We start from the raw sequence: 13,230 nt of genomic DNA, 5'->3' as shown, positions 1-13,230 counted from the left end.
GCTGAAGATCCAGGTCACAGGTGTCCAAAAGGCCTTAAGAAAGGCCTGGAACTAGAAAAGCAAGGGAACGCTTTAGGCACTCTGCTTGCATGGCTCAGCCTATGACATCCCACCTGCCCATAACCTCCCCTATGAGGCACACTGGGGAGGATATGTGATTTATTCACAAAAAAAAAAAAGCTATGGGGCATGAGTGAGCAAAGGAACACGTCTATAGTGGTGGAGAGATGACTGTGTGTGGGAGTAGGTGATTTCCTGTTGAACAAGTGGGTGAAATCTGGAACATGTCCCAGCCAGGGCTGTGAAGCCAGGGAGGTGCACTGAAGCTCAGGTCTTCATCGTCCTCACCCCCAAGCACTGGAATATTCATCCCAGCTCCTGCTGGGACCTTTATGACAAAGGCCCTTCTGGCTGCAGGGCTAGCAGCAGTAACTGAAGCAGCCCTACTTCCACCTCTACGGAGTGGGGGATGAACAACCATCTCTCCCCCCTTCCCCCACCCCCATCAGGCTAAGGGGCCTAATTTGTATGCGGACTAATAGGAGTAGGTGGGACTACCTTCACTCCAGCCTTATTTAATTAAGAATTGTTTTCCTGAAGATGCTGCTGCTGATTGCCATGACCTTTCCTCCTCTGGTAGAGACTGTTTTTGGCCCTTGTCCTAAAAGTGGGTGGTTTGGGGATGTGCTTGCTGTAGGAGGAGGCAGGACTGCACTATTCTAAACAGACTGCTGTTATGGACGTCGCTGTTTTCTTCAGTCCTTTTCTCCTCCTCACCCCCAACCTGGCTTAGAAAGAGCAGAACAGTTCAACGTAGGTGTAGCCCAGTGCTCCCCAGCATCACACTGAGAGCAGTGAGCATTATAGAGTAACAAGGCCTGTAGGGGACCAGACCAAGTCCATCTCCATCAAATCCTGGATTCATACCATTGGGAAGGAATCTCAGAGACAGCCTGTGCTCTAATGCAGCATAACCCTGGAGAGCGATACAGCATAATGCAACATAAACCTGGAATGTGAAACAATCCTCAGTAAACAGCTCCACCATGTATCCAAGGTACTTACACAGCTTCTCACTATATCAGTGCCTTGGAGTCTTCAATATTTGTCCTTATGATGTCTGTCTGTTGACATCCCATTTGTACAAATGGGAAACTAAGTAACTTGAAGCTCACAAAAGGAGCTCAGAAGCAGAGCAGGGATTTAAACCTGGGTTTTACAAGGTCTAGGCTAATACCCTATCTACTGGCCAGCTAACACTACTGTATTATAAAGCAATCACAGACATGCTTCACATGGTCTTCTTCAGGCTTTTTAAATGAGTTCAGTCTTGTTCTATACCAGACTTTCAAGATCTGTTTTCATCCTGTACAAGTCTTCCCCCAACCAGTAATACAAGTAGGAAGTATTACGCAGATGCAATGAACTGGATGAAATTATCCAGGCTAGAACATAGACTTTACCCTACCTTGCGCTCTGCCAGAAGCCAGATGGTCTGAGAATTGCTGGTTTCATTTCCCACAGCACTAGCCCTAGTACCGACAGACTCTGAGACTTATTAGGGAGAGCATTTTCAGGAACTGAACAAAACCACATGTGAAATAGGGGTTTCCCAGAGAAGCATAAAGCAGAAGCACTACACAGAAACTACTGTGATCAAGTGCACCTAAGCTATGCAGGACACACCTTTGTGCATGCTTGAGCAACACCTCACACAAGGGGACTCTAGTTTGGCATGAGAGTGCTGGCAACAATAGAAACAGGGAAACTAAGAGTAGCTGAGATGGGGAAGTGAGCTAACCAACCACTCCTACATGGGCTTTTGCTAGAGAATACTACAAACAGGGACAGTACTCAATCTCTTCCTTTACAGCCCCTCTTCAGCAAGCGTGGTCTCCAGAGCAACACATCCTTGAGTTTACTACTCCAAGCATTAATATTACAAGATGCCCTTGAAGTCCCATTATTGTATAGCACCAAAACCCTCATGTGCTTCTGTCCAGGGAGCAGCAGCCCCAGTACTGCACAGGAAAGGATCCAGGGGAAGCAGATCTGTTCCCATTAGTGTTTCTAGCAGATTCTCTGGCTGTGATGCAGTACTCTGCACAGCACAGCTTCCAGCTTTGGTGCAAAAGCATAGCACCTGCTGCTGTTGGTAATGGCTGGGGGTGCCCTTGTGCAGCTCCTTAACTAGCACCCAGCTTACGAACTGAAGTCGATTGGGCACAAAGCACTAAGTGGGAGGGTTGTACGGAATGGGGTATGGAAAGAATATTTTCAGAGCAAGAAGTGGCTGAGTGGCACAAGCAGAGCAATGTGTATGTCAAGCAGAAGATGACTGAGACCGGAGTCTTTGTAGTTATCTATATGTTAAGCCCCCCACAATAGCACCTGTCCCACCAACCACATTGGAGCTGAAGAGCTTTGCTCCATCTGTCCCAAAAAACAGTGTAGGTGTCTGAACTCCCACATGCTGTCTGAGCATCCAGGAAAGCACTTCAGAGCAGATTCAGGTTCTGCAAGACTGCACAGGAGCAGGGATACATCCAAACAGAACTTCTTGTAATAGTTCTGGATGAATCAACTTAGCTGGTAGCAAGGCAAGCCTCAGAGCAGCAGGGCTAAGGAATACTTGCTCATAGGTAGAGCTCCTGGAGCTAATGCCTCCAATGTAGGTATTCAGTCCCAGAACCAGAGAGTCTGATGGTTCATCTAGGCCCATCTGAAGCATATTCGTTCCATCAACTAGAGTGGGAAGGATTTTATAAGCACTCATGGCTGAAGTGTGAAACACTGCAAAAATATAGCCTTTCACTCAGCCTCCAGGATGCGCCACTCAATGTCCCTTTCTTACCTGTATAATTCAGGCATGATAGGACAGCTTATTCCAGGAACAGTGAATCATATACACCACTTCCCCATCCCCATCAGTGCCACCCACCAGCAGAAAAGTGAAGTGGGCAAGAAAAAAAACCCAAAGCCTTATATTAGATAGGGAGGGAAAGATAGCATGAGCTTTAAATGTAAAGCTTTCCTGCGGGGCTCACAGCTGGCTGTGCTCTGTATAACCCTGCTACTTAGCTTCTAATACTAAAACACACAATTCCCAAGATTCCCTCTTTCCTACAAGGAGGACAACTGGGAAATTCTAGATAGAAATTGGTCCCCTAAAGATGTACGGTCGAAGTGCATGAGCAAACACAGAACACGACTACTGACAGAAGTCCTGCTTGGCACCAGCGCTGATGAGTGTTGATTCAGCTAGGAAAGGCTGGTGTCCGAGTCCCCAGCCTCTGAAGCCAACCTCCTACCACCATGCAAAGGAATTACCAATTTAATCCAAGCAAAGTGACACAGAGACCAGAGACCATGACCACAAAGGTAGTTGAGTTTATTTCAAAAAGAGCAATGTAGTGTTGAAACACAAAATCAAGTTCAATTAAAATTTTCCTCCAATTTGAATGGCTACAAAAATAGTCTACCCGAGTCCATAAAAACCGTTAGCAGTACCGTAACAAACGGAACTGGAATACCTCCGTCAGAGACCAGTTCCAGCAGCCACAGGGATTAAAAACATCAATTAAATTCATGTTCTTTAAAAAGGACATTTCTAAAATAAGTTTCCTTTAAAACTGAACCACCAATCCGATTAAAAAAAAATTGTACAAAAAATAATCTTCCACTACTTGGAGGTAACCATGTGCGCATGTGAAAACTCTGCACCCAAGGCAGTCATAATTTAAAACCCAGCCCAGTAGAAAAGAAGAGAATTGTGCAAACATTAAAAAAAAAAAAAAAGTTAGACATATACAGGGGAGCTTGGGAGGGGGAGGGGAGGTCAGACCCAGAGACCTGCTTTTGGCCTGCATGTAAGGCCAACTGACAGGAGATGTCTCTAGTGAGGCACTACAGGGAGCGGCAGAGGCAGGCTTGCACGAGTGAGTCACACCTCTGTGTCCTTCTGTGCAGAGAGCAGTGGTGGCCCCCTCCCCCAGGGACGGCTTCCCCAGGTCAGTAGTGTTGTGGCACGTGCACCAATGCCAGAAAGTCCTCGATGAACTCTGGTCAATCCGCTTCAGGGAGAAAGGGCAGAGACACATGTTAGAAGAGATCTGCCAAAACTAACCAAAAACCTGATCTGGCTCTAGTGAGCACATCCCTGCATCTCAAAATCAACTCGCATCTAACAGGCCTCTCCAGGTCATGGACCCCAAGCCCTGGCTACCAGAAATTCCCTAGAAGACAGACTGGCCCCACGTCCACATCAGATCGGTGTTTGTCATGTGCTTTCACTCTGGCTATGTACATGTATCCTGCATTGAGACTATTCTCTTAGACATTTTGAAAGCACGTGATACAACAGTGAAGCCTGTTTAAGTAGACTGGCTGCTCAGGGGTTCTTTCAAAGCAATGGCTGCGAGGGAATAAGGCCAGAGGAAGATAAAGTGACACGGAGTGGAATACTATATGTCCAGATACCCCAGCTAATAAGTCCCCCTCTACTAGTAGCTTGCCCATTGGGAGCCCTTAACAAGAGTAAGAGGTTGAGTTCCTTAGTGCTGAGAAATAACTAATACTTTCCCTGCTCTTCAGCAGGGCTAAGAGATGCAATATCTCAAGAGAAGCTTGTCATATCATCCTGTACCAGTGCTGCACATTTAAATTTCACTCCGCATGTAGGCTGCTCATGAACTTTGGCAGGATATATCAGACAGCCGGCAAACTCCCACCCAATAACAGGTGTTCCAATCTGTAGTGCACTGTATTCTAGTGCATGTATTCTATACCATGAACACAAGGCTCCAGCTAGAAATGCTGCCCCTTTACTTCTTGCTGCCTGCTGCACAGCTCAAAAATGCTTGACTCCACCTACCTCCTCCATTACTTAGCCCATGCCCTACGGGACTTCTTGCCGAATTTCTTTCTGTATAACTCCTGTAATGAGAAGAGATTAAAAAATAAATAAAAAAATCAGTCACTGCAATAGATGACTGTCCAATCCACTCCCAGCTGCGGATAGAAGAGGAGGCAATGTCCAGAGAAAGCAGCAGAGCATATAAGTCACTCACCCATCCTCTCCACGGAGCCTTACACACCAGCAGTTGCCCATCCCACTAAAGCTTTTTGCATGAGCTGTAACTGTCACTTGTCCGTCCATCTGTAGCCCCTGTCACCTGAAAATTGTGGTGCTCTCTGGACACAAGTTAAAGGCCCACACCTGTGGAGTAACTCATCTTTATTGTCCAGACAGGGAGTGGGAGCAGAGATAGAGTGGCACGTCCAAGTGACAGCACAGAGCCAGGATAAGAATTCCAGAGTCCCATCTTGAACCACCTAAGCCCATTTGACCTGTCTATAGATTAGCATGGGTTGATGTGAATAGAAACCTGTATGCGAGTACTCAGAGTCCTGCTCCTTTGGTATATGGGAATGGGATCTCCTCTTCTTCTCAGAGAGAAAGAGACAAAGGGTTATTCTTAAAACCTCAAGGGAGAACATGAAGGAAAGAAGAGTCTCAGCTGGTTTAGAGAGGCATTTAATCCAATTCTAGTGTGCCACAGGATCAGCCATTGTGCTACGTCTTCTCCCTGCTTTCCTTGAAAGTGCCCTCCCTCCCTAAGCCCATAAGAAAAAGGAGAGCAGATCACAGGGTACTCACCCTCTTCCCCCCTCCAGCGTGCTCTGGATCTCCTTCAGCACTTCTGGAAGGCAAACAAAGCAGTGAGCAGTTGCTGTGCAGACAAAGGAGCAAATACTTCACTGTTGCCTTAAGAATTAGGTTTTCAATCACCCCACCCTCCTGTCATATTCTGAAATATTACTGCCCCTTCCACACTACTAGCTTGCAACACAAACCCTGCACAGGTTTGGGTGGGCTGACACACTGGAGCAGAGCACTGCCTGCCAGAGGGGATGCTGCAAGCACCAACTTGCTAGAGGTCCAGGAAGGCAGCCAGTTCCAGCTGGCTTTGCTGCTAGAAAGCAAACTCCTTTTTCATATTGGAGCAATGAAAGCAGGCAGGCAGTTTTTTCAGAATGTGCTGTCTATATCCTTGCCCCTAATCAATCCATAACATAAATCTGGTACCGACACTGGAATCATACAGCTGCAGCTCCTGAAGTGTGCCAAACTACGAGGACCAATGGCATCTTCATTCTGCTCTAGAGAAGAGCGCACGTTGCTCCCACCCAGATGTGCACCTGTCCCACCAGCTGGAATAGCTGGTCACACTCACTTTCATCATTGAGTAAGGCATGTTCCATTAGCCTCCCTGACTTCCTCTCTGAAAGGAAGAAAATAAGTTTACATACAGCTGCTTGTCAATAAATATTTGCACAATGATGATGGACACTACAGAATAGTCCACAAGAAACAGATTTAAAATTGTATTAAAGTCCAGTTAGATCTTTCTTTGTTTCCATCTCCAGACTGTAAATGATAAGATATTTTAACATGCAAAGCTGCATGTCCAGGTCATCTCGAGTTTTAGACTTTGATATGACCGTGGAAAATCCACATCCAGTTTATCTTCATATCTCCTCTCCTCCCTCCACCACCAAACCCATCACCATCTTCTCAGTGAGGGAAATGGTAGCAGAAGCTTTAAAATATTTACATCTCTCTCTGTTAAATTAAGTGTACTTATGTTCTGCTTACCATCTTCTCCAGTGTCACCAGAACTCCTGCCCAGGTCCCTAAGAAAGAAGAACAAAGTATGTGCTAATGCAGAGGGGCTTGCAGAGCATACAGGACATGGGATGCTGAGGACATGGGGGTTCTGGTTCCTGGACAGCTTGCCTATTGTTTTGGAGAACAATCCACCATCACTTCCAAGAAAGGTCTACAATCACAGACCATGAAGGGCCAATTACAAAGCAACGATCTACCGTGCTCGATATACTATGGTGCATCAATAACGTAGAAGGGTACAAACTAATAGTTGAACACCACACTCATAAGGGGATTACTTGATTGGTAGTAGGATAGATATGACGTGCCATCAGCAAGAGGGTTTATAGATTTTAAGAATCTGATTCAAGGTGCCTAGTGTGAAAAGACCAAACCGATCCCCACCCTTCATTACATACTCCCTGTGCACTGCAGCTGGTAGGCAAAAGGTCAGAGAAAGTTATGCTGCCTTGTGCCAATCTGCTTAGAAGTGACATTAACAGACTTCAACAGTCCCAACTGGCCCTTTTTTTTTTTTCTTTTTGGAGAGGCAAGGACTCTGTACTGCTTCATCTCATGAGAGACAACACTTGGAGAAGAAGCCAGCCTACAAAAAAAACAACTTAGACTGCAGCATAGCGTAGCTCACCCCAAATGAAACAAGTTAGAATAGTGTGTTCAACTTTTGACTTCAGTGAGACTAAAGCAGAGAAAGAGAATGGCATGACACAGCCACCCAAAGCTTTACAGCTAGGCCTCACCTGGATTTCCTTCCAGTATGCTCCATGCCAGAGGTGTTATGCAAGTGGTTGTTGCTTGTAATTTCTGGAGCATCAATGATGCACCGGGGCTCAACCAACCATTTGGTAGAAAGAGAGAACCTCTCAAACTCTGATGGTGAGATCAGATAGAAACCTGCAGGGGAGGATGCAAAAGGGCATTTGCTTGGGACTGAATTCATGAGCAAGAATGTGTTCAAGAACCAGAAAGGAAAAGAAGATTTAGATGTCCTCTACTCCCAAATAAGAGGTGTTTTTCTGTATTTGGCTAGTCCAAAGCAGTAGGGCTTTGGAGAATAGCAATACCTTTGTCTAACGGACCAACAAAACAAAGGCAATTTAATATTGCAGTGTTGCATGACACGAAGATAAAAAGAGAAGTCTCATGAAGGTATCTAAACAAATTACAGAACAAAATGGAGCCAGTTCTCTGCTGCTTGGTAAGTTGATGACTGATGTCTGTTGAAGTTGAATGGATAGACCGATGCACCCATGCTCTGTGCAGTGGTACTGTTACAGAAGCTGAACCCTACAACCAAAACTTGTTTTAAAAAACAATGAAACAAACGTTAGGAGGACACAAGAGGCAGGCCTTCAATGACTGTGCCAGTACCTTGGCCATACTTAGTGAAGACGCAGGAGGCAATGCCGCTGACATCCTCCTTGCGGATGCAGGGGTAGCGTGTCTGTAACTTGAGGAAGGGCAGAGAGATGATCTGAATGTCTCCAAGGTTAGTCAAGACGGTCAGGTTGTTTTCACTGTAGTCATGAGTTTGGCAGCTGCCAAAGTTAGCGACTGCCATCTTTCGTACCCTACAGCCTTCCAGGGCCGTCAGCTTGAGCTTCAGTTTGGAGCTCACCTTGGGCAGTGTGAATACCTGCCAGTAGAAACAAATCATGTGATATACTTTTTCCTAGGAAATGCCAAAAACCCCAGCCTAGGCCAGGTGCTGTTCTCTCTGGCTTGCACAATGCGTTTATTCACAGCACATCTTTGCCCAGCAGCAAACACAGTAGTGAAATCAGAGTCCAAATCTGCCTTCCTGCTTCAAATGAGACCCAGAACAAGCATAAATGCAGCCAGAGATGATCCCAGATTTCAGAGCCTGCTCCATTTCCCAGTGGTTGCAGCAAGAGTTTCACCACTGACTTTACTGGAAGCAAATTAAGACCTCAAGTCACAGAACCATTTAAACAGATATCCTGGTATCTCACCCTCCTTCCCACACAATCACCGAATAGAGGGAAAAACTGCATTGAAGCTGGCTACTGACTTTTACCACTTTAAAATGCCAAGCAGGGTCAACCATAAGTTATCCTTGGGGCCCACTCTCCTTTTGTGGAGCGTCAGACAATGATTTTAGCTTCAGAGAGGAATTTTCAAACTGCTTGAGGATCAGCAGGCCCAGCTGTCTCCTTTTGAACCACCACATTGCCACCTTTTACCTGCAGAATTAAACCTGCTTCCTAATGACAGCTGCTAAAATTAGCCACATAGTTCTAAACCAATATAGAAAAGACTCCTGCATTCTCCATCTGCATTTTCATGCTGAACTCCCACTCCCATTTGTCTGTTCATCTCCCAGCTGTAAACTGACACCAAATCTGTCAGCTTCGTGGAGGAGGGACTTATCTTCGCTCAACTGATGTTCCTAGGTACTACCAAAACAATTTGCCCCCAAGTAATAAGATCATAGGAAAAGTAGGGTTGGAGGGACCTCACAAGGTCATCTAGTCCTGCCTTGAGCAGAGGGCTGGATCGCTCCCAATTTAACTATCCCAGCCAAGTGTTTGTGCATCCTGCTCTTAAGAGTTTCCAGGGAATGGAGATTCCACAACCTCTCTAGGTAGCCTGTTCCAACACTTGACCACTTTAAGAGCACCTTTCTGACCATGAATCTCCAACCTAAAACTGCTTCTGATGAAGCCTGAGGCCACTGCTCCTAGTCCTGGCTCCTCTACAGCTAAAGGAGAGCCCATCTCCATCCTCTCTCTAAGTCACCTTTCAGGAACCTGAAGACTTATCAAATCCCCTCACTGGTTAATGCCTTACATAAAGGAGGTGTTCCATACAAGAAATGCATGTGGGTCATGTGTTTACCTTCAGCTGCTCTTCAGAGACCACAAGAAGTTGGTGACTGCCTTGCATATCTGGGCTCTTTGAGAGGTCATGGGCTACTTCTAGCGGCTCTGGTAGAGGAGCGCTGCGCCCATCTAGGACAAGTATCCCCACAATAGGAGCCCTGTGCATCAGCTGAATTTCCTTGGCTAGATGGACAAAATGAGAAGACAACATGTGGGATTACCAGCTAGCTTGTCAAAATATAACCCCCTCCCCAACAGCAACAACTTCAAGTATGTTTCCAGGTCTTCTTGTTCTTTATTTATAACCAGTAGCTTTGCATTTTAGCAGCTTACCAGTTGCCCCCCTGAAACCCATTAGAATAGCTGCATGCATTTCCATGAGCAAGCAACACTCACCCTGCTCCGCCCTAACAGGTTCATCCATCCTCCGCTCTGCTGGAGGAACACGCAGAGAGAATGCATAGACTGTGCCTCCATTGGTGCCTGCCCACAAGGAAGGGCAGTGGCGGGAACCTAAAACAAGAATAAAGGCCCTAAGTGCGATTCATCTCCAAGAACTAAAAGCTGCATTCTGTAACATACTATGTCAGCTCTACATCTGCCCACTTGTCTGCTTTTCGCTATGTGTATGCTCACACCATCAGAAGGAAATTCAAGTACAGCATCAGCGTGGGATCAGATGCTTTCTCTATAAAGATTAAGGAGAACCGTATCCCATTCCTCGTGGGGGCCACTAAGCAGACAAAAACAAACTGAGTACTTAAGGTAGAGGTAGCTGCATCCACACAAGCTTCATAGGAAGATGGGCTTCTACTTTTATCTTGGGTCAGATCAACTGATGGACCTGCATTCTGGAAAGGTTTCAGGGCTGCATGAAGCACAACAAGGGAAGGGCTGGGTATCCCTGGCTTACTGCACTCCTTTTCAGGTAGGGTTAAAAGTTGCATCTGAATGACAAGCACTGCTCATTCTACTCACTGTCTCTCAAAAAAGTGTCAGCAAAGTACAAGGTGCGCACAAAGCCAGTGAAGGAGTCTTCTGCAGATCGTGCTTCGATCTTCCGCTGGACTGGAGCCAGCTCCATCTCCTGCAATGCACCCTGGTCAAACTTGGTATTGGCCTCTTGCACCTTCACAAAAAAATGACAAGTTTTGGAGGATCTCAGATGTAGCATATCTCCTCTATGAGCCCTGCGTCTCCTGGCCTGCAAGGGGCAGGGGACTAACAAATCCTGTTTGCTTGAATCCACTATAAAGATGACAACTCAGTTTTTAGTCCCCTCAGATGGAGCATCTCTACTTTTCCCCAATACTGACTAAGCATAACAAAATTATGCCTGGAATGCTCTTGGCTCTCATAAAGTCATTACAGGCATGGAGAGCAAGCTTCCTTTTGGGAAGAGGATTCAACTTTGAGAAAAGCCAACATCTCCATGTCCCCAGCACCTCTTTACAAGGGGGTGAGGAAGGAGAGAATGCATTGGCAGAAACAAGCAAGAAAAAGAGGAAACTCCTGCATTTACTAATACTGTGTTTTGCACCACAGACTCAACTACTTACACTGGGTTTTGCCAGAGACACCTTAAAACATGAAATTAGTGAGGTGGTGTTTCAGTCAATGGTACCAACGTCAGGAGCAGCAAAACACGGCTGCCCATTGTACCCATTAGTGTTTGGCATAACAGGTGGGCTGAAGGTTACAAATGACTGCATTGCCTTGTGGAGTCTAGTCAGGACTCTACTAAGATCAGGATGATATACAAATGATAACACCCTATTCTTTGCTGGTAGTCCAAGTATCTAAAAGGGCATCACCTCACCTCTGCTATATTACCGGCTCGTCGCTTCCTGCTGGACACCCTGCTTCTACGAATCCGCCTGAATGACTGCCGAAGGGACTTCTTCAAGGATTTCACACGTGACAGAGGGCCTTCCAAGGCCAGCTGGTCACTGGGATGCAATGTACATCTAAGATAAGAGCAATTGCCACACTTGTTCAGTTGGTTATTCTGCCAGGCTGACACAGTTGCTATATAAAATTGAATTATGTAAACTGATGCCCAAGCACAGAAGGTGCCCAAGCAGACAACATGGCGCATTCATTCCATGTTTAAAAATCAGGGCTTTTCCCGTGTACCAGCTGCTCCCCAAAAAACATGAAAGTACCAACACTTAAATTCAACTGCCTGGAGACCTAGACAGGCAGTTCTATTCCTAGGAAGTACCCTATTACACCAGGAAGGACTTACTTGACAAAGACTAGCCGTTTCTGCTGGTGGTCAAAGAGTCCAAAGCCATGGCTTGTACCACAAGCCACAAGCTTCCATTCAGAGTGAAGGGCCAATGATGTGACTACAGCTGGTGGCTGACACTGGACCAAAATAAATGGTTGGAAACCAGGTTCAAATCGGACAGGCCCATCTCGGGCCTTTAGTCTCTCATGACCTTTCCACCTATAGCCCTCTTGGTCCTGCAGTAGGTCTGCTTCAGCATAGTCCACCACATGCTCTGCTGCTTCATCATTCAGTTCCATCAACAGTACCTAAGGGGATAAGGACACATTTCTAATGCTGGCTTTGCCAACTCAGTTACTCAAAGCTACAGGATTTCTCCTCTCTCTTCAGAGCTGGAATATGCTTTCCTTAGCTCTCAAGACCAAGATGACTGCTCAACTTCTTATTTTTACTTAATTGACCAATCACCACCCATAGGACAAAGTTTCAGTGATAATATGTTATCCCTCCTCCCCCTCTTGCCACCCTCCTTCACTTAAATTATGTTAGTAGGTAGAACCTGTGCTGCTAAATTTGGTTACTCTAGGTCAAGTCATCCTAACACATTTGCTGCTCCCCAGAGACTAGATCAGTTGACCAAGAGGATAAAATCTAATCCACAGAGGAAAACACCAGATTCCAAACCTAAGTACTTTTCTACCTTGCATTATATCTAAGCCTCCAAAACATCCAAAATGAACCCCTCCACCAGAAACTTGTTTTACATAGTTCCAGTACCTGCCCTGCTGTACCAGCTACAGCCAAGTACCCGCTATATTTACACAGATATATCTTCTGGATCCCAAGCCTGGGGTCATCGCTATAAGGATCAAAAGAACCAACCTAGTAAAGGAAAAAAAAATAAAAAGAGACTAGATTAACACAAACTGGTCTTTACAGCACCAGCCCCTTGCAGTTTCCAAATTAACTGCACCAGACCTCAAAACACTCCAAACTCAGGTTGTTTAATCTGAGCAGATTTCGCCTTCTTACCTTACGCAGCGGTGGCCACTCATCTTCACCCAGTGGGTTCATATTGTCATTGGGATCTACATCTGTGAGGAACACTCTCACTGTGCTCAGCTTATAAAGGAGGTGCAAGCAAACGCCCGAAGCATCCCAGAACCTCACAGTGCCATCCTCATGCCTGATGGGAAAGGATTGCAAACAGCAGGTCATGCCTATAGCTCATATCCATTCACAACAAAGAAAGAGGGGCCAGGAAGAAAGAGGAAGCAGCACCTCAACATTCTGAATGGTAACTGGATCTTTAAGGACAGAAAATACTTGCTATATCCAACAGTGAAACAGATCCTTCTACAAATCCCTGAGCAGTTTAGAGCTGCAAAAGGGAAACTTTCTTGGACTAGTTTGTACCCCATTGAGCTTCAAGGCCTGATGTCCAATATAGGATTTAACACATT

The 13,230-nt window shown here is 45.9% G+C and overlaps 1 protein-coding gene across 5 annotated transcripts in view; it reads right to left on the bottom strand.

Moving 5' to 3' along the window:
• Positions 1 to 3,365: 3,365 nt before the first annotated feature.
• Positions 3,366 to 13,230, bottom strand: part of LLGL2 (LLGL2, scribble cell polarity complex component) — a 43,865-nt gene continuing 34,000 nt past the window's right edge. For 2 of the 5 annotated variants that reach the window (XM_006018267.3, XM_025197492.1), the window contains 15 exons: positions 12,800 to 12,953; positions 12,545 to 12,649; positions 11,783 to 12,075; positions 11,354 to 11,501; positions 10,513 to 10,663; positions 9,931 to 10,047; positions 9,551 to 9,717; positions 8,063 to 8,327; positions 7,432 to 7,585; positions 6,659 to 6,696; positions 6,237 to 6,284; positions 5,660 to 5,702; positions 5,388 to 5,445; positions 4,874 to 4,935; positions 3,366 to 4,073 (listed from right to left, as the gene is read on the bottom strand). In XM_006018267.3, coding sequence (XP_006018329.1) covers positions 4,882 to 4,935; positions 5,388 to 5,445; positions 5,660 to 5,702; positions 6,237 to 6,284; positions 6,659 to 6,696; positions 7,432 to 7,585; positions 8,063 to 8,327; positions 9,551 to 9,717; positions 9,931 to 10,047; positions 10,513 to 10,663; positions 11,354 to 11,501; positions 11,783 to 12,075; positions 12,545 to 12,649; positions 12,800 to 12,953 — 1,795 coding nt within the window. In that variant the 3' untranslated portion in view covers positions 3,366 to 4,073; positions 4,874 to 4,881. Of the gene's footprint in view, positions 4,074 to 4,873; positions 4,936 to 5,387; positions 5,446 to 5,659; positions 5,703 to 6,092; positions 6,285 to 6,658; positions 6,697 to 7,431; positions 7,586 to 8,062; positions 8,328 to 9,550; positions 9,718 to 9,930; positions 10,048 to 10,512; positions 10,664 to 11,353; positions 11,502 to 11,782; positions 12,076 to 12,544; positions 12,650 to 12,799; positions 12,954 to 13,230 lie in introns of those variants that run through there. The other 3 variants (XM_014517244.2, XR_003092749.1, XR_003092750.1) reach the window with 3 other exon arrangements.

This window comes from Alligator sinensis, unplaced genomic scaffold (genome assembly GCF_000455745.1).
Source record: "Alligator sinensis unplaced genomic scaffold, ASM45574v1 scaffold400_1, whole genome shotgun sequence".
NCBI classification, from domain to species: domain Eukaryota; kingdom Metazoa; phylum Chordata; order Crocodylia; family Alligatoridae; genus Alligator; species Alligator sinensis.
The sequence above is the reverse complement of the archived record's forward strand: the minus strand, read 5'-3'. Positions and strand labels throughout refer to the sequence as shown.